This window comes from Mustela nivalis (assembly GCF_964662115.1).
Source record: "Mustela nivalis genome assembly, chromosome: 13".
Classification (NCBI taxonomy): domain Eukaryota; kingdom Metazoa; phylum Chordata; class Mammalia; order Carnivora; family Mustelidae; genus Mustela; species Mustela nivalis.
In genome coordinates this window covers 29,242,458-29,267,975 of record NC_139032.1, presented here as the reverse complement: position 1 = coordinate 29,267,975, position 25,518 = coordinate 29,242,458, and the positions used below count along the sequence as shown (strand labels likewise).

Here is a 25,518-nt window from a genome sequence, read left to right as displayed (position 1 = left end):
GGAAAATACCTCCTGGTACATGGTGGTGCCTTTTGCTTTGAAGAGGTCAGTGCATTTTTTTTTTTTTTAAGATTTTATTTATTTGACAGAGAGAGAGAAAGATCACAAGTAGGCAGAGTGGCAGGCGGGGGGGGGGGGGGGGGGGCGGGGGGCGGGGAAGCAGGCTCCCTGCAGAGCGGAAAACCGGATGATGGGCTCAATTCCAGGACCCCGAGATCATGATCGGAGCTGAAGGCAGAGGCTTAACCCACTGAGCCACCCAGGTGCTCCTAAGAGGTCAGTGCATTTAGACAGTGTCAGATCATATAGCCCCAAAAATACAGATGCCCAGCACAGACCTTCAGTTACCTAGTACTCTCCAGAATAGACCCTTCCTTCCCACATATCTTTCTCTCTCATTCCACAACACAGAATGTCGCTTGGGGCTCCAAAAATCCATAGACCCCTAAAAATATTTATCCTTAGGGCAATAGGTTGACTTGGGTGATTTTTATTGGGCGTTTTGAAGGGATTCACAAGAAATGTGGAATTAGGGAAGTGCTGGGAAAAAGCATTGCTATGGGCTGAATTCCCCTCCCCCCAAATTTACATGTTGAAGTCCTATCCCCTAATACCTCAGAATGTGATTATACTGGAGACCAGGACTTAAAAAAAAGTAATTAAGGTTAAATGAGTTCACAGAAATGGGCTCTAATCTAATTGGCTGTTGTCCTTAAAAGAGAAGATTGGGACAGAGATCTCTACACACACAGGGGAGAGACCGTGAGAGGACACAGGGAGAAGGCAGCCGTCTGCGAGCCAAGGAGAGAGGCCTCAGGAGAAACCAACCTGGCCCATACCTTGACCTTGGACTTCCAGCCTCCAGAACTGTGAGATCATAAATGTCTGTTGCACCTGTGCCTGCGGGATTTTGTTATAGCAGCCTGAGCTAACTAATATGAGCACGAAGGCACGGATGCCAAAAATGAAAGAAATCAGGCTACAGATGAAAGGACTTCAGTAAACTCTCTCCCCATCTCTGGTGAATGCGGAGCAGTGTAGCACTTTGAGTGATTTGTGGGCTCTTCAGTGAACTGTGGTAGCTCATTGACATTATGGGCCCTGCCCCAATTGAGACCAGAATATCTAGTCAATGTATCTCTAAGATCCCCAGACAGGTTATTCAGTCACTCAGAAAATGTAAGCCAAACCACTGGACTAAAAAGACAGCCAAATTATTAGAAGCCCAAAAAACACACCCCATTATAGCAACTGCTACTACTGATAAAAAAAGAAGCCAGGATCTCATAGCACACGTAATTTGAAAAATATCATTTCTCTGGAGTTTACAAAATAACTAGTCTCACTTTTCGGGAATGACCGTTAAATGTAGAATTCTTATAGACACCACCGAGACTGAGTATCCCAATGGGCCTTAAACTTATGTTGATGTGATTACATAAACTGCAAAAAAGAAGTTTACGAGTTATTCTCCTCATAAACCACTGGCTCTCTCAGTGCTAAAAGCATCACATCTTATCAAATTTCCTCAGTTCTGTGACCTCAGCATTTTCCCTGTGAAAAGGGAAAATGTGGCCGTTGGCAACTTGCACGTGTCTGCTTGAAAAGCAGTGGCATATTCCGAGATGCTGCAAGAACCTGCTGTCCTGGGGTGGGGGTGCAGGGGTGAATCTCGGGGCTTGAGGTGCTTCCTGCCTGTTGCCGAGACACCTGAGGTGATTGGCTATGACCCATCTTCTCTGTCATCATCAGTGCCCCCAGCGCCCATAGATCTTGCCATCTCACATCTGCTGAGCGCTTCCCCCGGAGAGCGGACGGAGCCACAGAAGGGCCGTGAGGTTCACTGGTGCCAGTGAGCTACTTGTTAGTACCTCAGGAAACAGGTTGCCTGGGAGGCGAAATTAAGAGCTGAAGTGAGGCTGGTAATTAGTGCATGCCCTCTGGATGCCCACTGTGAATAAGCACTCCCATCCGTGTATTGTAATCATCGGCGCCGTCACAGCACAGTGAATGCTGTCTATGGATGGGCTGAGCTCTATCTTTATCCACACATTTGACAAAAATACAGATGATTTCAGTTACATCTATTTGGTGGGGGATTTTAAGGCATCATGCACTCAGATTTTAATGCAACTAATAGTTTTAGAGCAGTACTGTTCACTGGGAATGTATGCGAGCCACATTTGTCATTTACAATGTCCTAGTTGCCACGTTTTAAAAGATGTAACAGCTAAAATTAATTTAATTTAATTTTTTAAAAGATTTTATTTATTTATTTGACACAGAAAGAGAGAGGGCATGCATGCATGCATGCATGCACAAGCAGGGGGAGCAGCAGAGGGAGAGGAAAAAGCAGGCTTGCCACTGAGCAGGGAACCCGATGTGGGGGCTCCATCCCAGGACCCTGAGATCATGACATGAGTGGAAGGCAGAGGCTTTTAACCCACTGAGCCACCCAGGCGCCCCGTAACCAGTATTTTATAAACCATTAAAGAGATATTTTGCCTTCCTTTCTTTGTAATAAATCTTCTAAATCTGAGTGTTTTCACAGTCCACCTCAAGTGCTAAATTTTAACCAGAAATGCTTGGTCTCTATTTAGATTTCATAAAATTGAAGGTTAAAAAAAGTAGATGCATTCACATATCCAAAGTTGTTCCAAACAAAAACTGGATTATTAGATCTTAAATTTAGATTTGGATTAGACTAAAAATTCAGCTCTTCAGGCCACTGGGTATTTTCCAAGCGCTGAATAACTACGTTTGGTTAGTGGCCGCCATATTGGACATCGAGACCCCGAGCATCGACTGTGCGCATCACAGCAGTAAGACAAGGATGAGTCAGACAGAGTCCTTGTTTCCCCAGGGTGGGGAAGCCTATGTATGAGACCCATATACACATAGCAACAATGTAAGGTGGGTCATGACACTTGCTAAATATATGGAAAGGAAAGCATTCCAAGGAGAAAAGGGAATGCACAAAGGAAGACCCACGGCAAAGAAACAAACATTTAGAGATTGGTAAGTATGGCTGAGCATATGCCTAGGAGGGTAGAAATTAAGGTTTAAGAAGACAGCCGGGGCAGTTCTGCTGAGAGCCTCAAATAGCAAGCCAAAGAGTTTATTCTCAATCCATAGTTAATGGGGAGTAAGTTTCTGGTGAGGAGGAATCTTTTAGAAAGATCCACTTAATATTGATGCAGACGGCTTGGTGGCTAAAAAACCAATTAGCTACCGAACCAGTCCAAGCCAAATATAATGAGAAATGGGGGAGGCCGTAGGAAAGGAAAGAAAATTCAAAATGTAATAAATATGGGTAAAAGGATACCAGGATTTGGCAATGTGGCCAGGAACTCAAGGAAAAAGAGGAGTCAGAGAATTCTGTAGCAACTAAAATAAGGAAGTACAGATGAAAGGCTGGATGGGAAAAGTTATTTCTAATGTATCTGCACACAAATGTTTTAAAAGGAGTTGGAATACATGCGCATATAAGCTGGTGGGGGGTTGGAAGAGACCTTTGGGCAGACATGAAAAGTCAGTATCTATTTATAGGACGGTCAAATTAGCAGAATGGGCGACTTTCTTAGAAATAATGTATACTATGGGGGGGCAAGGAGGGAATCGGAGTAAATCAAATTACAGTACTATTCGTTAGAAAGCTAGGCAGCTGTTGAAAATTACTGCTCTTAAATTATATCAAAGGGGATATGGAAAGCTGCTTAAGATATACTTTTAAATGAGAACTTTCAGCTTGGATAATAAGATTCCAATTTTGTTTAAAAAGGATATGCACCTACGTTCTGTATAGCGCAGAAAATGTGTGGAAGGACCCACACCACGCTGTTAGCAGGCATGGATTATTTCTGCAGAGAAAGACTGAAGGGGACAATGGCCTTTCCTTTTTATATTTTGTTATTGCTTGAACTTGCTACAGAGAACACATTATTTGAGTTTTAAAAAGGGAGACAAAGAAAAGGGTAAACCATGTATTCAGACCTCCAGAAAAATGACTGAAAGGATTTATATCAAAAAATTATCTCTGGACCATTTTGATTTTCTTATTTTGAAATTTTTTATATTCTAAAATAAATATGTAATACTTCTAACACCGGGGGGGGGGAGTCATAAAAGGAAATAATCTAAAATACCGATGGTACAATCAATTTTAAATCTGTTTGCAAAGCCAAAGGTTACAGGGTTGGGTGTTCTTTAAAGAGGTTTGGATCCAATTTCTTTTACTTCTTTGGGGCTCATGCTTACTTTTATTGCTGCTGAAGTGATTTCCACATTTTTTTTAATGATTTCCATTCAGTGTGGCCAAAAAGGAAAATCGAGGCCAACCACAAGGCAAGCCTTCCTGAGAGGAGACAAAAAGCCTCTGTAACCTGTGGAATGAAAACTTTACCAGGAGAACGTGACTCTTTTGTCATGAATGACTTCAGTCGCTGGAGGACAGAAATTTTTAACGAGAACAAAGAGCATCGAAGCGATTTCAGTACTCTGCTTGTCAATCCCGGCCAAGCACACTAGTAACTTTATATTATAATGATGGGGACAAAGAACAAGGTGTCCCATTCACTGCCAGGCTGCTGCACCCAGAGGGTCCGGGGCCTTTGCAGAGCCTTTCACTCAGTGGAACAGAGAAGGAACTCTCAAGGAGTGCAGAAAGGACCACAAGCAAGTAAATCATCACCAACCATGTAAATAAGGGCAAAGAATGGGTATGGAGAGGAAAAGGCGCCTTCTGATCATTCACCAATGGAAAGATGTGCACTAAATCAGGGTCCTTTCTGTCTGACGCTGTTGTTTTTACTGAACAGTTAAGCGCCCAAGGAAATACCAGTTGGGTCTTAAAGACAATTTATAGCTAGGCTGGCCTCATTGCACCTGGCTGTGTTTTGACAGCAGGTTTCGTCAGTTTATAGCAGAAATTCTTGTCTACACTATAAGCTGTCACAAATGCAACTAGACCTTGGAAAAAATGTACCGCTCAGAGGCAAACCTCTCCCTTTGCCGCGCCCCTCCCCCTTTTAATGAAAAGCAAAAAGCTCCCGCTGGTGGCAAGGCCTCCTTCTCTTCGGGGGAAATTAGGGAGCCTCCCGGGACTGAGAGGGTCAGCCCCAGTGTTACAGCCCAAGTGGGGTGCGCCTGCTTCTGGGCACTCGATTAAGGACTCTTTCTTTTCTCTTCCCTCGGGGCTAACTGCTGAACACAGCAGCCTTGTTGTTTGAAGCCAGGAAATTTCGGGATTCTGCTCTCTGAGCTCCCCACTCTTCCCAGCTTCCAGGCCACGGAAAGAATGTCTGGGCGCCTTGCTACAGCCCTGCCTCAGAATACAAGGCCCACAGCTTTGGCGAATGCCCTCTGCCCCCATCTAAAACAAGACGGCAACGCTTGGCTCTTCGGGATCAGACAAACCTTAACTTTGTTTTTGAGATTCTTCTCCTCAGTGAATGGCCGGGTTTGGAAGCCCCCTGTCTTAGAAATCACAGAACCTCATTGTAATACCTACACATTGAAAGCGCTGCCTCCCAGAACCAGGTGCTGCCTTACCCACCCGTTTTGTTTTGCTTCTTTAAGACCTCAGGGTTTTATTCTTTTTTGCTCCCAGAAGGATTGGGCCAAACAAATAACTTGTAACAGGTGACACGCATCCCTGGACAGAAGGCACTGCGTCCTTTTTAGGAAAGAGTTCATGGCGGCTGGAGGCCGACATTTTCCCCTATTTGATAGCTAGGACAAAGATGTGAAGAGAGGGATGAAAAGGTAATGGAGAGCAGCCCCTCCTGTTCCTTAATTTCATGGTTCACAGACATTCAGTGACATTCAGACACTCCCAAGGGGAAGCTCATATAACCAGCCATGAAACTGGAAACGAGCAGGCTAAGGGGGCTGCTTGCCTGGGCCTAGGGCTGAGTTTCTCACAGCCATGGGGGTCCACTCCCAGACACTGGGGCTCACTCTGATGGGTCTGCAGCTGCTGTGGGGCGGGGGCGGGGGGCGCTGGGAGGGAGAGTAGGCAGCGGGGAGTGTGTACAGGCCAGACTGGGAAGCTCCAGGCCTGCAGGGTACCTTGACCAGCCCCACGCAGGATGCCACCCTCAACTTCCCATGGCCAATGCTCTGGTAAGGGTCAGCGCTCGGGGGCTGCCCGTCAGGATCCAGGAAGCACAGGACCTGGGCAGAGAGGAGGGAAGGGAGGCTCCAAGCCAGGCAGTTCCCACGGAGCTGGGACTGGTTGGAAACATCTCTCCCTCAGATGTGCCCCTGGGCTGAAAGGGCGGGAGACAGTAGAACCACCTCCAGCGGGGACAGGTCCTGGTCTGTAAGATGGAGAAATGAATCGACGTGGCTCATTCAGGTAAGACCAGCTAGAGGCAGGGATGCAGAAGCAGGGGAGGACATTGAGGGGCAGCTGCATCAGGGAAATGATGGAGAACTAAGGGCATGACAGGTCAGAAGAGAGCCACAGGCGAGCCAGCTCACTCACTCATCTGGCCGTCTCCAAAGCCAGAGGCACCTGCTCAACCCATTGATGGCCTGAAGTGTTGCCTGGTGACACTACCCAAAATACACACCACACTTTGCAAGACCTTGCTTAACACACAGTTTGAGGTCAACCAGCACGCCCACTACGGCACCACAGTCCCTTGAGGCAGAGGCCAGAGGCATATACTGTGATCGCAGACGTAAAGGATGGGAGACCATTATTTCCTGATGTACGGATACTCCAACTCAGCACAGTGATTACTTTTATATCTACACCTACAAACAAATGATTGTCAAAATCGAGCTGCTAAGCAGCAAGCTCCACGATCCCCCACAGACCCTCCCGAGCAGTTCTGTTGAGCGCACCTGTGGTATTCCAGAACTCTCCAGCCAGTCTCGGAAGATGTTTTCCACAGACAACCCAAACCTTTAAAAATAAAACAAAAAGGTAAGGATTAAAACGTTACAGAGCACCTACTGCATACACAGCATTTTTTCCTCTGAAAAGAGGGAAAGGTACATCACAGCATGGATCTTCCAGAGAGGTAGCCACTCGCTGGAGAAAGCAAGGCTGTCCCAGGTTCAAGCGCAGAAGGCGCTCAGTCACACAGTGCCACTTCGGTCAACAGGAACGTGCAGGGTGGAATCTAAGAACCAGAGACACACCACAGTAGGTGCTCTTAAGGCCCCGAGGGGGCTGCTGGGTTGGACAATTCAGGGAGGATAAAGCATGTCCACAGGACACATCAGGCACAACTGCTTCCTTGCAGTAGGCAGCAGAGTGAAATCGGAAGGCCCCAGCATTTAATACACCAAAATGAAATTGGAACTTTGTCGTGACGAGGGGCTGCGATGAGCAAAAATGGCGTGACCCACTGCAAAGCGCAGAGGGACCCAGGAGCAGGGACCACGCATGGTTTGTACACCTCTGAAGCAGGCCCACGGGCTGCTTTGTTTGAAATATGACAGTTGCTCGTTAAGTCTGACCCAAAGTCAGCTGAAATTCTTTTGGTTTCGTGGCCTGCTGATTTGAATACTCCTTACATTCCTTAAGTATCCAGTCTGTTTGGGGTCAGCAGACCTTAGGTTGGGTCTTCCTGTCTTCCTGGGCTAATGACGTTTAAAGCGACCCCATCCCATTTCTAGATAACCCCAGCTCCTGCTTCACATCTCTGCTCCCAGAGGCCTCTCCTGAGCCCTCTCCGAGGCTGTGTGGGTAGCATTCACCTCACTCCCTGTCCTTTGTGCCACAGCATCCAGCAGTGTGTGCCTGTCGTTTATTCCATTACTGGCGCTTTAACTGTCTCCCCCACTGGTCTGAAACTCTCTGAGATTAGGGTCTATGGCTGTTCAACTTGCTTCTCTAAATCCAGAAGAAAGAACAGTTCCTGGTATAAAAGATGATTCCCATAGATATTTTTTATTTGAATGAATGAAAACACATTTTACTTTTGTTTCAATAAGAAGTATTCCCTTCTAATTTAAAAATCACCTTTCCGGGGCACCTGGGTGGCTCAGTGGGTTAAAGCCTCTGCCTTCGGCTCGGGTCATGATCCCAGGGTCCTGGGATTGAGCCCCGCATGGGGCTCTCTGCTCAGCGGGGAGCCTGCTTCCTCCCTTTTCTCTCTCTGCCTGCCTCTCTACCTACTTGTGATCTGTCAAATAAATAAATAAAATCTTTAAAAAAAAAATCACCTTTTCCAGTAAGAGATTCCCAATGTGTTAGGTTCCAAACCTATACAAATTTGATATATTACATACTACATCATAAATAAACAAATAAACAAACATATATAAATCACATCCCTTCCCTAACACCCCCTCCCTTTAGGGACTGCAGAGAAGCTATGGAAAGATAAAATTCTGTCCATTGGCATTGTTAAGGTGCTGAACCCAGTGCTCCCTCACCTCCTGGGCTCTGCTCCCGGCTGGGCAATAGTGAGAAAGGGAGGAGGGAGAAGCGGACCTGTATGGGGGTTGGGGAAGTAGGGCCTGACCAATATTTTTGCGACCTTTTCCTCCCCAATGAGAAGCCAGTCACCTTAGTCTTCCTGGGCCAGAGGAGAAGCAAAGGTTGCAGAAGGGAGCAACTGTCAGTATTTCCAGAGAAAACGGGGCGGTGGGGGGCCGGAGGGACTATGCAGAGTAAATGGTTTGGATTCATTTCAAGATGATGCCCCTGGGTGGGAGAGGCCAGAAGTAGAAAAGGGGAGAATGATGACCTCCCAAACATGCTTGCACTGGGCTCCTCAGGTTCCCCAACTCAGTGGAATTACTGGGCATGCCTTGTTGGCAGGTGCCCACAGGTGTCCCCATCCCCCTGCCTCAGCCCACTACGTCTCTGTGGCCCCTCAACAGTATCAACCCAGGTGTAAGCAGCCTGGTTCCTGCTGTAACATAGAGCGTGAGGCATGTGTGTGTGTGCACGTGTGCACTAGTGTGCCTGTGTGACTGCGTGTGCAGCACGTGGGGCAGGGGTGGGTGGGTGACTGGAGGGGAGGAGGTGGCTCTCAGAGCACCTTAGATCCAGAGCACGGTTATTTTTTGAGCCCAGTTGGCTGCACAGAGAGGTGCGGGCAATGCCCTTCGCAGGCTGGGAGGAGGAGGAGAGTGGGGCTGAAGGTTAAGCCTTACAGAAGTGTCAGAAGAACTCAAAGTTGTTTCACTTTGTAATGAAAGGTGCAAGGCTGCAGGGGCAGACAGACTGTACGATTTCCACCGAACATAAGAGGCTCCCTGGAAGGCCCGCTCTTGATGGGAAGGACGCAGACCATCCCCACCTTACTGTCTGGCACCCAGGAGGGGGCTCACCTGGTGGTGCTGGGTTCCTGCCCTGGGGCCTCAACAGCTGTGGGGGATCAGCTGGTGCTCTAAGCTGTCTGTCCTGATTGAGAGGCACGCCTGCTTTCTTCCAGGTCCTTCCTTCCCTGAAGCTTTTCCTAAGCCACCCATTCATCTGCTTCCTTTCCAGCCAGAGAGGGACACTCTGGGCGCCCGGAGCGCTGGGGCCTTCCTGCGAACTCAGAAAAGCCAAAGCAAGAGGCTGACTCTGACCAGAGCTTTGTTGTGCTGTGGTTCTAGGAAAACGAGCTTTCTTAAACCTTGCACAACTAGAGAGGAAGACAGGGGATTAAGAAAGGATTTAGACAAGAGTCGTAGTGAGGATCAAAGGGGCTAGTGCCCTGGGTCCACGAGGGGGGTTGAGGGAACCGGGGTTCAATGTCCTGAACAAGAGAATTCTGGGATGACTTCACGGCCATTTTTGAGTGATTTTACAAAGGAGGACTAACAGCTGTTGTGCAGAGCCATGGAGGAGTAAGAGGACGCAGACATAAATTTCCTTCAGGGAATCTTAGCTGAAATACGACAACTTTAAGGGTGGCATCGGGAGGGGCCAGGGAGATGAGCCCTGGAAAACTGAAGAACAGGCCATGATTCTCCCTGTGGCATTGGTTTGGTGGGTCCCTACTGGGCACGAGGTTCTGTGGAGGGCTGAGCTGGGACCCCCCAAGACGTGACTGTCTGACAGGAACACGTGATAGGCATGCCCACAATGCCACTAGCGCTAATGCAGAGCTGTGGTACTACGTGTGCAAGAGGCGGGGCTGCCTCAGGTGGCTCAGCTAGGAGGAGGACAGTGGGAGGCTTGTCAGGGGAATCTTAAAGGAAGCAAAGCTTGAACCATGTCATGGAGGAAGGCCGTGCTGTCCCCAGTGATGGGGCAGGGCCAGCAAAATGGAAGGAAAGTGCACGCAGGGCAAAGGGAGCAGAAGCAGGCAAGTCCAAAGCCATGGTCAACAGGGCTGGCACACAGAATGAGGTGAGGGGGAAAAAGGGGGTGTTCTGTGAGAACCCTGACATCCTGCCACCGAGCCTTGGCCTCACTGAAGAGGCTCTGAGTATGGCTGCAGAACGGTGCAAAGGAGAAAGGGGGTCGAAGAAGAGTAACTGAGGGAAATGAGGCCAGAGGCAGGGAGACCAAAGTGGAGGCTATAAACAATCTGTGCTACAGTCTACGACCTGAACAGCTGGCCGGGCCAACTGTGTGGTTATTGCATTGGAAAGTAGTAAGGCAAATTTTGCTTTGCCATATTTAGTATTTGCACACATGGGTACTGTCACAGAGTGGCACCAAAACCCCTCTTCCCATTTCCAAGTAAAGGTATAAAAGTAGTAGCTATTGCTTATTGAATACCTACTGTGTACCAGGCACTAGAGAGAAAGTCTCATTTAAACTTTACGATATTTGCACTATCCCCATGTCAAAGAGAAGCAAATGCAGGTTCCGGGAAGGCGACACAGATCCAAGTCTATGTTGCCTGGCTGCAAAGCCCCCACTTTTCCTCCTAGGCTGAATTCAGTCATTGACTGAATACATTGGCTGTGCTTTTGGGGAGCAGGCGAGCCTGTGGAAAAGGGGGGCTTGTGCTTGCTCCAAACAGCCCTGCCTTCTCCTTCTTGCTCACATCTCTCCTGTTGAAGGCGGCCTGGCCCATGCTGTGGTGGCCCGGTTTGTCTGCCCTTCGATTATAGTTCTGAAGAGATGCGGAGACCCTTGGGAGGGGCAAAAGTGTGAGGGTAGGAGAGTTCATCGTTCAGCTGCATCCAGGAGCAAAAGACACTCTCTCGTGAAAGAAAAGAACATGTGTTTTCAGATCACTTTCCTTTGGAAAGGTTCAAAGCATCTTATAACCATTATCACTTCATTTCTCATAATATCCTCATGAAGTGGGTGTCAATTGTTGTCTGGCTTTGAGCAGATGGAGACACTGTAGCATAAGAAAACTGGCCAACGTCAGGCCAGACAAAGGGCTAAAGAAAAACCCAGGTTTCTAGACTCTCAGTACCACTGCTGGAATGGAACTGTACTGACGTCTGTCTGGGGATTGCTAACAGGGAATGAGATTTTAAACTATGAGAGGATGATGAAAACAATAACTTCAGCTGCTACTGGAAAAAAAATTTTTTAAGGTACTGTAAGTGACCTTACTTCCCAAGGAAATTATGAGATTGTGATATGCTGAATTTTTCCTTTAAAGTAGGGTCCATGCCCAACATGGGCCTCAAGCTCAAAACCTCAAGATCAAGAGTTGTATGCTCTACTGAGCCAGCCAGTGTCCCAATAATACTTAATCCGCAAGGGAAAAATGAGTTTCAAGTTTGGAGGGAATAAGTACAATTACGTAGTTTTTGCTATTTTGATCATAATAACTGAGATGACGGTGCAGGTGAATTTTTATGTCTGAACTTGGATAGATAGCCAGGGTAAAGCAAAAGCTGACTTTTTCAAATCAAGATACTCAGGGTCTAAGCCAATGGTGAATGTTTCCCCTCTGAGATCATGTGGCTTAAATAATCACAATGACAAGCAGAAGCATTTCCACTTCGCTGGGACCCAGGACTTACAGGAAATTACTCTTCTGCATGTCTGATCACTATGGAAATTGATTTTATACAGATAGCTAAAAGTACACAGACCCACAACTGCATGCCCCCGATTTGTACTGGTGAGCGGTACTTCCGCCTCATTACCCAAGCCTCCTGGGCATCTGGAACAGCAGGTTATTTTACCCGCTGGCTGCAGAATTCCCTCTCGGCACTCTTACATCCTGTAAGGCAACTCTGAGTTTCAGGCGTCTGTCTCCAGGTCCCCTGAGCTATAAACCTGGTCACACATAGTTAACACCGCAGGGGACAGAATACGCTGGACACCGTGGCATGACGCTGGTGAGAGAGACAAGCTGTGTTTAAAGCTGAGAAAGTTGCAAGGCGGTGGCTCTTCCCTTTGTGATGTTAGCATGCCTAGGAACAGACCCAGGCTCCTGCAAAAATGGTATTATACTTGTTGTATTGCCTGCTCAGTTGATTTCCGAGGGCAGAGGGACGAGGATGCAGGGCTGACTCTCAGCTGTGTCTGCCACCTCTGCCTATCATCTTGCAGCCGATCAGAAGAAAGGTCTTCACCATCTCGGCTCCCAGCTGCATCACTTCTGTCCGCGCCTCTGAAGGAAAGTGCAACTTCCTAAAGCCCCCCCACAACTGCCACGTGAACTAAACCACAGATAGAAGGAACTCTGCAGGGGCAGGTACTGGATGAGCTCAAGCATTAGGGGCCTCGGCACTCAGGGTCTGAAAGCAAAAGACCCTCATTTGGCAGTGCCACCGACATTTTTCACAGATTTTTAAAAATTTTCATAGTTGAGGTTTTTAAGCTCCCTCTCTACATATGGATACAAATAGTGAGCATCTCAGAACCGTGCCCAGGGTTACTTGTTTCTCAATCAAAAGGGGTCATTTGTGTTCCGGCAGATAATGAAGATGGCTGAGGTCAGTGAGCAAACACTCCCTAGCTCCCGGGGGAAGGAAGGCAGTGAATGACACCAAACACAGGGACGTGCACACAGACACAGTAACTGATGAGCAAAGAAAAAGCCACTGTTGGGGCACCTGGGTGGCACAGCCAGTTAAGCATTTGACTCTTGGTTTTGGCTCAGGTCGTGATCTCAGGGTCGTGAGATCAAGCCCCACATCGGGCTCCGTGCTAAGACTCTCTCTCCCTTTTCCTCTGCTCCTCCCCCTGCTCTCCCTACCCCCTCTCAAATAAATAAATCTTTAAAAAGGAAAGAAAGAGCAAGCCACTGTTGACAGGGTGGGTATGAGGTGGGCAGGGCCAGCTGGCACCCAGGGTCTATTTGGATTTCCTTCTAAGCACTTTTAGCTTTCCTTCCCTTGGTCTCATAAAACATCACCATGTAAACAGAAAGCTCACACTGAAGAGGTCTAAAACACCTTCACCTCCCTCCCCTCTACCTCCAAATGCTCTCCCTCCCACTCCTTCTGCCCCATCGGGATTCCCAAGACAAACTCCCAGCCTACTCTGCTTCCAGTGCTACTCCAGAGTGTCCCTTGAGTGGTGCAGAAGGAAAAGCCAGGTTGTGCTGCACTCCTCCACGTACCTTTCACAACCAACAACCCAGTCTTAAACCATGGCCCCTCTGGAACATCCCTCGGATCTGTTCATTTCTCCCAAAGCCTCCTGCCCCTGCCATACCCCTGCCTGGGTTCCAGCTATAGATCTCGTGAGTGAACAGCTGTCTTGGTTTCTCAATGATCTCATGACTTCTAGTCCTCCCAGCCCACATGGATCTTCCACAGCTCCCCCCTGGAGCAGCCTTCCAATCTGCTGACGGCATTCTCCTACTGAGAACCTTGAGGGGTACCTCTCTGCCTGAAGGCTTGAGGCTAAGACACACGGGCCTTTCCTTTGGTACCAAGGACTCTGAAACTCCCCAGAGCACTTCCAACACTGAGACATAATGATCTGTTTTCACACAGATCTTCATGTTGACAAGGAGCTCTCTCCAGACTGGACATGGAACCTACTCCTTTCTGTCCCCCAGCACCCAGCATAAAGCCTGCTAGGGGAGGTGCTCAATAGATAACGTTAAATTAATCGAAGCAAGAGAACAACGCAACAGTGTGACATGGAGGATACCGGCCCCTGAACACTAAGTGGCTGGTCTAATCTGAAGAACCTTGCCCCACTAACAATGGCTCACGTGCCTGACAGATGTGCCCAAGGATCAGTTTGCAGCCAGGCCACAGATTAGAGGCTCTGGGGGTAGGTGTGGGGCCTTTGGAGACCCAGATAAAATTGGTACAATATGCTGCATAGGTAAAAGGGCAAACGATCTGTTTTAATAGCTGAATTCGATTCTGACATTAGTTAGCAGGAAAGAAGATGTTCGAGTTTCAAAAAAGGCTCTGGTGTACTTGCTGAAATAGATGCATTGCATTGCAGGAAGGAAATCGCCTTAACTATTAAGGGGAATTTTAAAAGGAAGCTTAAACCTGCTAGCCAAAACATGACCCTAACTGGGAAAGCCGTCCTCTCAGGGGGTGAAGGTTGGTGGTCAGTGGCCACCCTTAAACAGACTGACTCTGCTCTGCCATCATTGCAACAGAAGTCTCTTTGTGGGTCCAATAGTGTGTCCCTCAATAAATATTCACAATGATAAGATCCAGGCTCCCTGGAGCCAGAGGGCTCAGGGACATCCCCATTAACTTCATAACCTTCTTAGGAAGTGGATGAAAAGAAAGAAGCCCTCCTAAACGAAAAATGCACTTTGTAGCTTCCATGAAATTTGCTATACTTGTACCCTAAGAAGTTCTCCCAAAAGAACGTATAGTAACAAACTTTTGTAATAGGAATATGCTATTTCTAGTACTTGTCTTGTCTTTTTTCCCTTGCATTAGTTTCTAAGGAAACTGCTCCATTTTATCAGAGAACCTCAAAAGTTATTCCAGGGCAGGTACAGAAGAAAAAGGAAAAAACAAACAAACAAACAAACAGAAACTTGCAGGTAAACTGTTGTTCCTGACCTTATGAATAATAGCCACATCTGATATGATCTTTGCATATGAAAAAAAAAACCCATATGTCTGCTTAAAAAGAAAGGATGATAAATCCAAAACACTTCAGACTTTCCAAAACAAGCCACATTTCCTTCAAGCAGCTTCCTGAAAAGCTAGTTATCTTGGGCAATTACTAATGCCCCCACGCAATCACCCTGTATAAGACTGCCTTCGGCATCAAAAGGCATGAACACAAAGAGGTAGAAATGAAGAAATTTATCAAATAAGATGGGTATGTTCATTCTGGCACTGGCTTGCTTTACGTGTGTGTGTGTGTGTGTGTGTGTGTGTGTGTTTACATCTAATTTTAAAAAACAAGTGGCTAACAATAACGCTTCTAACTGTTGGAGCAAGAATTGAAGTAGAAGGTGGAAGAGGAGGAGTTTAAAGAAAAGGCCAAAAATCCAACACTCGGGAAAAAATCTTCGTGTCTTCATGGACCCTGGATTCCCCCATCCTGAATTCCATGTCATTTCCTGGGGGCATGAACCCTGCCACCTTCGCTAGAAGACACTCCATTTGGACTGCCCAGGATGCTGGCCCACCTACATGGAGGATGGCCTTGCCCAGGTCCAAGTCAGTGTCTGCGTGAAAGAATTCATTTCTACATTTGGAAACCTACTGTGAGCATAAAAACATAGTTAAACCTGTGGATCAGAAAAGAGAAGAACATTGGCTCTTCTTCAAAGTAATGTTTAATTTCTCAAGATGCCCCCCTTTAATGTTACATACCAATTTTGCTACTGAGAATTATATTTCAGGGTATTCACTTTTGGTGTCTAAATTAAGATAAGAAATGAGAAGGAGAGGGTTGGAACGAATCTGGTGTAAACTTTGATGTAGGTCCTAAACCTCCTCCTCCTGTACGTGGTCAGCCCCTCAGAACCTCAGTGCTCTTTCCAGTAAAATAGGGACAGACATGGCATGAGCTAAATAGTGTTGGTTGAAGGATTAACTGGGGGCTTGCATACAGAAAGTGCTGGCTTCTAATACCCACTATGAAGATGGTGGTAGTTGGGGGGGCGAGCACCGTAATAAGGATTAAGTGATTTACTGTATATAGACCCTGTATACAGGGCTTGAGGCCCAGAAGATGACTATTGTCATATCAGCCATTGATTGAACACCTACTTTACACAGATGTTATCTCCTGCACTCCTCCCAAGGGTGAAACACTGAAATTTGGAGGGATGAAGTAACTTGCTCCAAATCTCAGAGCTGGGAAGGAGCCCTGCTGGGATAAGAACCTAGGAGAGTCTGACTTCAAATCCCAGGTTTATTACTACATGACACTTTGACCTTCAATGAAACAGTACTTCCTTATATGAAGCCATGTTAACTAAAGAACCCTCACTTAGAATTTTCCTCTCCTCCAATCTTTTTTTACAGCATCTGAGGCCACAAAGTGTCCTTGGCTTGTCTCTCACGTTACTTTCAGGACTTTTGACTCTGGGTCCTCCCAAGGCTGCATGCCCCCTGGCTCCCAATATCAACAGGGGCCTAGATTTAGGTCTGGTTCATTGTCCTGGGCCAGGTCCCTATTTCTGTCAAGAGATGAAGACTGAACTTTCTAGATTGTAACAAGCCAAACAATGGCAGGGTCCTTTTTAACATGAAAAGTAAAACTGAGCTCTTAATTCCTAAATTGGTCCTCACCTTTTTTCTTCTGGGATATTCTCCAACAGCAGTTGAAGGAAATCCTGGAATAAGAAAAAAGCAAACCATTAAAGATGTCCATCAATAAATAACTCTGTCCGGAATCCTGCCAGAGCCCGAGTGCTCCCAGCTGCTGACAGCTCACCTGCTAGGGAAGCTAGGCCTGTGTTGACTTATTAGACTATGTACCCTATTTATTAATTTACCAGGGCTTCAATCCAATCAGTTAAAGAGAATTGTTTTGTAAAAACCACAAACAAATTGAAAAATCTACTATTTGTTGTTTTGACCTAAACCAACAGTTTATTTCATGTTTAACTATTATCAAAAGGCTGCACATAGCAGAAAGCACTATCCCCTTTCTACTTAATCAGGTTTTCCCCCTCCCAAGCTTTCCCTCGAGATCCTGTGACACCTGAACACTCTCAACTCCAAAAGGCTAGGAACTACCTTGCAACATTCTTGCACTGTTCTATGGAAAGATAAAGACAGGGGTGCCTAGCTCCTTCAGTGAGCCTGTGACCCTTGATCTCAGGGTTGTGAGTTTGAGGCCCGCGTTGGGTATACAGATTCTTAAAAAAAAAAAAAAAAAAAAAAATCTAGGGGCTCCTGGGTGGCTCAGTGGATTGGGCCTCTGCCTTTAGCTTGGGTCGTGATCTCAGGGTCCTGAGATTCAGCCCAGCATTAGGCTCTCTGCTAAGCAGGGAGCCTGCTTTCCTCTCCCCTTCTGCCTGCTTCTCTACTTGTGATCTCTCTCTGTCGAATAAATAAATGAAATCCTTAAAAAAAAACAAAAAACCACAAAACCTAAAACAACAACAACTAAAGATGAAGACAAAAATCAAGACAATTCATATCCCAGTGGAGGAACAAAGATGTTACAATTACAAAATGGTTCATGGACCCCTGCCTCAGTCTGAAGCTGCTTCTAGTGATACCACCATCTCCTAATGGTCCACATTTAGGATCTTTCAATAATAGATTTTTTTCAACCTAAACGTGTAACTCAGACACAACTATTTTTTTTCCTGCACTATGGAAAATTTCAAACACACTCAAAAGTAGAGAAGCACATAATTAACCTTCATGTACCCATCAACCCACAGCCAATCTGTCCTAACCTCTTACCTGTCTCCTGTATTATTCAGAAGTGAATCCCAAATGTTATATAACACCATCAATGTTTCAATAAATATCTCTAAAAGATAAGGACCATTTAAAAACATAACCACAATACCATAGGCCTAAAATATTCATATATGAATGTTCAAGTTTACATTTATATTTAATTGGCACCTTGAGTATTATGACCAATATTTTTACACCATCTAATTCTGGAATCTTGATTTGGTGTCAACCAGATTTGTCAGATAAATTACAGGATGCCCAGTTAAATTGGAGGCATACTTACACTAAAAAATTATTTGTTGTTTATCTGAAATTTGAATTTAAGTGGGGGTTGTCCATTTTCATTTGCCAAGTGACCGAAGGCCAGTGTTAACCCTAAGTTATCTGAAGGGTTTGAGAAAAAGCTTTATGGACAAATACAGAACAGGAGACGGAGAAGAACAACATTTAACTTTCTGCACTTGATACTGGACATTCAATAAGATCTACAATTGAAGTTTTCCTTTTAATAAGCTGAAAATAATCTTTTAAAACAAGTCCTTTAAAGAAGGGCCTGTGCATTAAGCCCAGCACCAGCAGGGGGATCTGATGAGATCCAGGGAGGACCCAAGGCAAGATGGAAGCAGCAGCACCACCCCCTATTACAAACAGCCGGAATTAGAGAGTAATGGGAATCTGCAAACAATTTGTATGACAAGTGTTCTCGCCCCATCATGGCACTGGGCGGAGCCACCGTCCCTTTCTGTGTGCTTATACGTGGCTAGGCCCGAGTCTTCTGAAGGCAAAGTCTCCCTGCTAGGACTGCTAATGAAAGATTTATTTCTCCTAACCTCTGTTCTCCTTCTAAGTCATTATTTGTCTACTGTTGCTTCACCTACAATAAATGATCCAAAGAGTAACAAAACTAATATTAAAAACATGGATCATGCAGTCAAAATGGAAAGGGACAACTCCAGACAGAATAAGGTCTCACATCTAGAGTCCTTCCTAGCACCTGCAGTGGGTATATGGAGAAAAAAGGGAAATGAGTCATATCTAGAATGTGAAGAATTATTTTTCTTTGACGTTCTTAAAGTCATTATTTTTATAATTTTGACACTTATTTTGCAAAAAGACTAAATTAGAAATTAATTTATCACAATCTGATATGTTGATTACTTTGCAAATATTTTACTGGCTTACTGACAGTATTCCTGCTTCTTAGAAATCTGAGTGCTGGGGCGCCTGAGTGGCTCAGTCGGTTAAGCGTCTGCCCTCTGTTCAGGTCATGATTCCAGGGTCCTGGGATTGAGCCCTGCATTGGGCTCCCTGCTTCTCCGACTCTCTCTGTCTGCAGCTCCCTCAGTTTGTATGCTTTCTCTCTCTCTCTCTCTGTCAAATAAATTAAAATTTTTAAAAAATATCTGAGTGCTGCACTGATAATTTCTTACTAAATTTGCTTCATTATCTCTTTATAGTCCATTATCAACTTATCCCATATTTGTCCAGCAACTTATGCTCAATTATGTGTGTGTGTGTTGGGGGAGGAATGATATCAACTCAATGACAAGGGGGAAAATTGAATTGTAGGAGAAACAGGAAATTCAGAGTTAACCTTAATTCTGCCCAGTTCCATTGTCCAATTACAAATGGATCTTTCTTTATAGGACTGCAGAGCACAATGTTCCAGAATTTTGTGTCAATATAGGAAAAGTACAGGAGGTCCCCAACAAACCTTGCTTCGTTTTTAAGAAAGCTTGTCCTGCCTCCTAGTAGGTGACCATCTGCCTCTCCTGACTTAGGGCTGAGACCTGGAGGCTACCCAGCAGCTTGATGGAGGCTCTCAACCAATGCTGGGAACAATGAGTCTAGAGGATCACAATGGATCACAAAAACCCCAATACCTCAAGCATCTCTAAGTCATGGTGCCTGTATTCTCAGAGGCTATGTGAATGCCCATCCACAGTGCTAGATGTTCTGTCCAGGCTCCATCCAATCCAAAGAGATTCTTGGCCCCATTGCTGTACCAGCTCTCAGTGGATTGAACCCTACTGGCCTTTCTTACTCCTTTCATAGACCTAATCATTTACCATGACATGCTAGTTTTCCTGGCTCTTTTTCTAAACTGGCATACACCCCTGGAGTGGACTCATGATAGAAGGTTTTCCCCACCCTCCACAATAGGAGGACATTAAAAGAAAAATGCGTCCTATGATTATTACTTCCCTCACCACCTCTTTTCAATTCTTTCATCCACCTTCCTCTTCCCTTCAGCATATTGGCAATTTTGTAAAGGCAATTTATAAATCTTAAATGGACAAGGAGGGCTTTCCTTTAAGGCTGAGTCTAGGATCATAGACAAAGTTAGCTAGCAATAAATGCCAGACCCCCAGTTTGTCACCTCCACAGTATGTCTGAAAAGAGAGTAAAACCAAAGGCAAACAAACAAAAAAAAAAAAAAAAAAAAAGAAAGAAAGAAAAGAAAAAGAAAAAGAAAAAGAAAAACAAACAAACAAACAAACAAACAAAAAAACCCCAAAACAAAAAAAGGCCTCCTGCTGTTTTGACAATGGGCTAGGGTAAAATTTTATTTGGATCCTTAGAAATTATTACAAGCCCTCACCCGAATCAAAAAATACATTCCTTGAGAAAATTTTTTCCATTTCCTACTCTCTTAATAATCTATACACTAATCAGGTCAGTCCCAGACAGTTTATTTTGATTAATACCTAACAACACTAAATTAAGCATAATTTTTTAAAAAAATGACACTGTTTTTGGCACATGGCTAATTTGGTAACTGTTTTTTAGTCCTGGTAAAAATATTCAATAAAAAGGAGGTACACATAGATTTATGGGATAAACTGGCAATGGATTAATAATTGCACAGGTTTAGTTATTACCATGGTCATGGGGAGGAGGAGGTAGAAGAGGCAAAACAAAAAACTAAATTATTTAAGCAAGGACAGTTTTGGCAGGATAAGAACCGAGACATGAACTGTCCGGCAAGAAGCCATTGTTAACCTGCAGTGGGGACCAGGACAGTGATAAGCCAGAATGTTGGGGGTATTCACATGGGAAAAGATTAAGAAGCAAACTGGAAAAAGAAGAAACTGAAGGACTTCTGAGCAAAGAAACTGGATCATAGCCTTCCTCATCACTAACAAGAAATATAAACAAAAACCCAATCCACTAAAAAAAGGGAGGGGGGAAGAAATGTCACCAGACACATCCAAAAAAGGAAAGAAGGACAGCCTCATGGCATAAACTTCAAAAGGAGACAACTAAGGAAAGAAACATAAGATTCCAACAGCCTCCAGCCCTCCCTCTGCACCACCCCCAACCTCATGCTTAGCAGTAGTGGGACTGGTAAATTGCCCAAACCCTGCAAATTCTCATGAATACCCACACATTTGGAAAGAAACAGGAGTATCTTTCCTCCTTTTTTTTTTTCTTTCTTTTTTTTTTTTTTGACTGTGAAGGGACTAGAAATGTTTACTGGAGAGAGATGAGCAAAAGCTGGGAAATCAACAAGGAAGAAAGATGCTCTTTAATGAGCTGTAGAGCTTCTAAAGCTCCATGCTAAACAGGAAAAACAATATTAATTGAGAGAGTATGTGCAGTGGGGAAAAAGCTGCACCCAAATTAGGTGAGGAGAATGGCTAGTATATTTAACAGAATTCAAGAATCAGGGGAGCTGAATCCTTGCAACAAGAGCTGTATGCAGCTCCAGTGGAGCTCTTCCCCTCCACCCCCTTCATGCACAACATCCAAACTTCGAACTGTAGCTCAGAGGGAAAGAAAACATGTCTATAATGAGTTGGGATAGAAATCAAGACTCAAGGGCACCTGGGTGGCTCAGCGGATTAAGCCTCTGCCTTCAGCTCAGGTCATGATCTCAGGGTCCTGAGATCAAGCCCCACATTGGGCCCTCTGCTCCACAGGAAGCCTGTTTCTGCCTGCCTCTCTGCTAACTTGTGATCTCTGTCTGTCAAATAAATAAAAATAAAATCTTAAAAAAAAAATCAAGACTCAAGTTCCAACACATATGAGAGTAAATAGAAGGTCAGGCTACTCATGCTGAGAGTGAGCAAGAAGGAAGTATGGCAACTATGCACATTAATGTGACAAAAACCCACATAAAGAGAGAGAGACAGAACTCAGAAGCATAGGACAAAAGACAAAGACTCCAGTCTTGAAGAAAACATAACCCAAGGAACAGAAGAAAATTTTCTATGATTGTTTTACACTATAAAATAAATTAACAAAAGATGATAATAAGAACATAAAGTCAATAAAATGAAAGCTCAGAGACTAGATGACAAAACAAAATGAGATGAAGAGAGAGATTTCAAAGCCAAGAAAATAAATTAAGGACCAAAATAATACCAGTGCAGGACAATTAATAACACAAAAAAGTAAGAAAAATATAGACATTAAAGAAAAAAATTAATAATAATGTTATAATAACATTAAGAATAAAAATAATGTCACTTGAGATAAACACATACCACGAAGAAGAAAAAGATGAAAGCAATTAGAAAATGAAAGATATGGGGGACAAAGATGATATAACATAAGGATAACTGGCAATCTTGAAATCCAGAGCCCTGCGAGGGAGAAAAACCTGAATGTGTTCAAACATACAGTTAAGACATTTCGCTGAAAGAAAGAAGAACAGAAGTTAAGACTGGAAGGGCACACTCCTTTGCAGGAAAAAAAACAAAACAAAACAAATGATGCGGGCTCATAATACCAAGCTATTTTCTAAGTCAACTATTAAATGTCAAAGATAAAGAAAGAATTCTTCTGTCATCTGAGTAGCAAAAAAAAGGAAAAATTAGGCTGACTTCAAAAGTTTCTACAGAGCGGCACCAAGGTGGCTGAGTCGCTTAAGCATCTGACTTGATTTTGGCTCTAGTCATGATCTCCAGATTTAGAGATAGAGCTCCAAGTCGGGCTGCACTCTTGGCTTGGGAGTCTGCTTGCCCCTCTCTCTCTAATCCTCCCTCCCCCACCCTCTTCCTCTCCCCAGCTCTTAAATAAATAAATAAAATGTTTTTTTTTTTAAAGTTTCTACATCATTATTAATCAGAAGGCAGTTAAGCAATAGCCACAAAGTTCCGAGGAAATGAAAATGTGACCAGAGAATATTATACCTAGCCAGTCTGTGATTCAAATATAAAGGCAACCGATAAACATTCTCAAGCAAGCACATAAGAGTTCAAAAATCACAAAAGCAGTGAGTCTGCAACTTGAACATCAGTTTGATAACAAAACTTGGCCAACATAAAGTGGAATCAAAATAAAGCATTCATGAATACAGAAGCATGGCAAAATGACTGGTGGTGAATCAAAGTCCTTTAAATCCGGAGCTAAGTCTATACAAGTATGAAAAGTATGATTACAGCACATATAACAAATGATATAAACCTTAACTATGTAAAAATATTTAATTATGAAAAATTTTGAATTGGGGGAAAAGTAGTAGAAGTACATAACTGCTAATTTCCCAAACTTTTGCAGAAGTGAATAAAACTAAAAATTTATTCCATTCTAAAAATGGAATAAATAGCTAAAGAGGAAAAAAAAATAAAAGTTTTTTTTTGTAATCATCCTTCTTGACTATGCACATATAATATAATCCTACCTTTATAAAATTACTTCTACATATACCTTTGTATCATTACATGCATGTACACATTAACATACAGATGCATGTATACCTACCATGAAATATACAGAAAGAGAGAGAATAGTGTAATTTCTGGAATGAAGTTCACCTAATATTAATTATGGGTATTTACAGGTGGTGGGATTTTAAGTAGCATTTCACATTTTTCTTTGTACTTTTATGTATTGCTTGAACTTTTATAATGAGTGTGTGTCAGTTGAAAAGCAATAATTTCCAAACTTACTGTAGTACCTGCAAAAATACAGATTGATGGAACAGAATTAAGAGTCCAGAAATAAACTCTTACATTTATGGTCAATTGATTTTCAACAAGAATTCCAAGACACTTTAATGGAAGGAAAGAATAATCTTTCAACAAATGGTCATGAGACAACTGAATATTCATTCACATGAATGAATGGAGTTAGATCCCTACCTCACCCCGTATACAAAAATGAACTCAAATGGATAAGAGACCTAAATATAGGAGCTAAAGCTATAAAACACTTAGAAGAAAACAGAAGTAAATCTTCATAACTTTCAATTAGGCAATGTTTTCTTACATAAGATAGCTAACATATAAGCAACCAAGGATAAAAAAAGATAAATTGAACTTTATCAAAATTAAAAACTTTTGTGCCACAAAGGGCATTATCAAGTAAAAAGACAACCCATAAAATGAGAAAAAATATTTGCAAATCATATATTTGATAGGGGACCTTAATCTGCAACATATAAAGTACTCTTACAACTCAAAAATAAAAGACAACCCAAATAAAAAATTGGTAAAGGAGCTAAGCAGACATTTCTCCAAAGAAGATATATAAAAAGCCAATAAGCCAATGAACACATGAAGAGATGTTCAACACCCAGGCACCTTGGCTGGCTTGGTAGGTCGGTGGAATCTGAGTCTCTCTCTTTTTTTTTTTTTTTTAAGATTTTATTTATTTGACAGAGAGAGATCACAAGTAGGCAGAGAGGGGGAGAGAGAGAGAGAGGGAGGAGGAAGCAGGCTCCCTACCCAGCAGAGAGCCCGATGCGGGACTCGATCCCAGGACCCTGAGATCATGACCTGAGCTGAAGGCAGAGGCTTAACCCACTGAGCCACCCAGGCAGCCCCAAACCTGAGTTTCTTTGATCTCAGGGTCATGAGTTCAAGTATTGGGTGTGGAGCCTACTTTAAAAAAAAAAAAAAAAAGCTCCACATCATTAGCTATCAGAGAAATGCAAATTAAAACCACAGTGAGATACCACTTCACACCCACAAGGATGGCTACTATTAAAAAAACAACTGTTGGTAAGGATGTGAAAAAATAGTATCTCTTGTGCACTGCTGGTGAGAATGTGAAATGGTGCAATCACTGTGGAAAACAGTATGGCAGTTCCTCAAATACAATTAAAAGACTAGAAGGCAGCCACTCTGGAAAACAGCATGGAGGTTCCTCAAAATGTTGAAAATAGAACTGCCCTATGACCCAGCAATTGCACTACTGGGTATTTACCCTAAAGATACTAATGTAGGGATCCAAAGGGGCACGTGCACCTGAATGTTATAGCAGCAACGTCCACAATAGCCAAACTATGGAAAGAACCTAGATGTCCATCAACAGATGAATGGATCAAGAAGATGTGGTATATATACACAGTGGAATACTATGCAGCCATCAAAAGAAATGAAATCTTGCCATTTGCGACAACATGGATGGAACTAGAGCGTATCATGCTTAGCGAAATAAGTCAAGCAGAGAAAGACAACTATCATATGATCTCCCTGATATGAAGAAGTGGTGATGCAACATGGGGGCTTAAGTGGGTAGAAGAAGAATCAATGAAACAAGATGGAATTGGGAGGGAGACAAACCATAAGTGACTCTTAATCTCACAAAACAAACTGAGGGTTGCTGGGGGGAGGGGGGTTGGGAGAAGGGGGTGGGATTATGGACATTGGGGAGGGTATGGGCTTTGGTGAGTGCTGTGAAGTGTGTAAACCTGGTGATTCACAGACCTGTACCCCTGGGGATAAAAATATATGTTTATAAAAAATAAAAAATTTTAAATAAAAGAAAAAGAATCACTGTTTTATACTACTCAAAAAACAACAACAACAACCTTCCATTGTGTACAGCGCCTTCCAGCTCCCCTCTGCTTTCTAGATGGGATTCTGCCTGATTCAGGAATCT

General features: G+C 44.0%; 1 protein-coding gene across 11 annotated transcripts in view; it reads right to left on the bottom strand.

The window, feature by feature from the left end:
- The window catches only part of AOPEP (aminopeptidase O (putative)), a 333,405-nt gene that overhangs the window by 93,322 nt on the left and 214,565 nt on the right, over positions 1-25,518 (bottom strand). For all 11 annotated transcript variants that reach the window (XM_082697218.1, XM_082697221.1, XM_082697212.1 and 8 more), the window contains 2 exons: positions 16,558-16,601; positions 6,853-6,913 (listed from right to left, as the gene is read on the bottom strand). In XM_082697218.1, the coding sequence (XP_082553344.1) occupies positions 6,853-6,913; positions 16,558-16,601 (105 nt within the window). The remainder of the gene's footprint in view (positions 1-6,852; positions 6,914-16,557; positions 16,602-25,518) is intronic.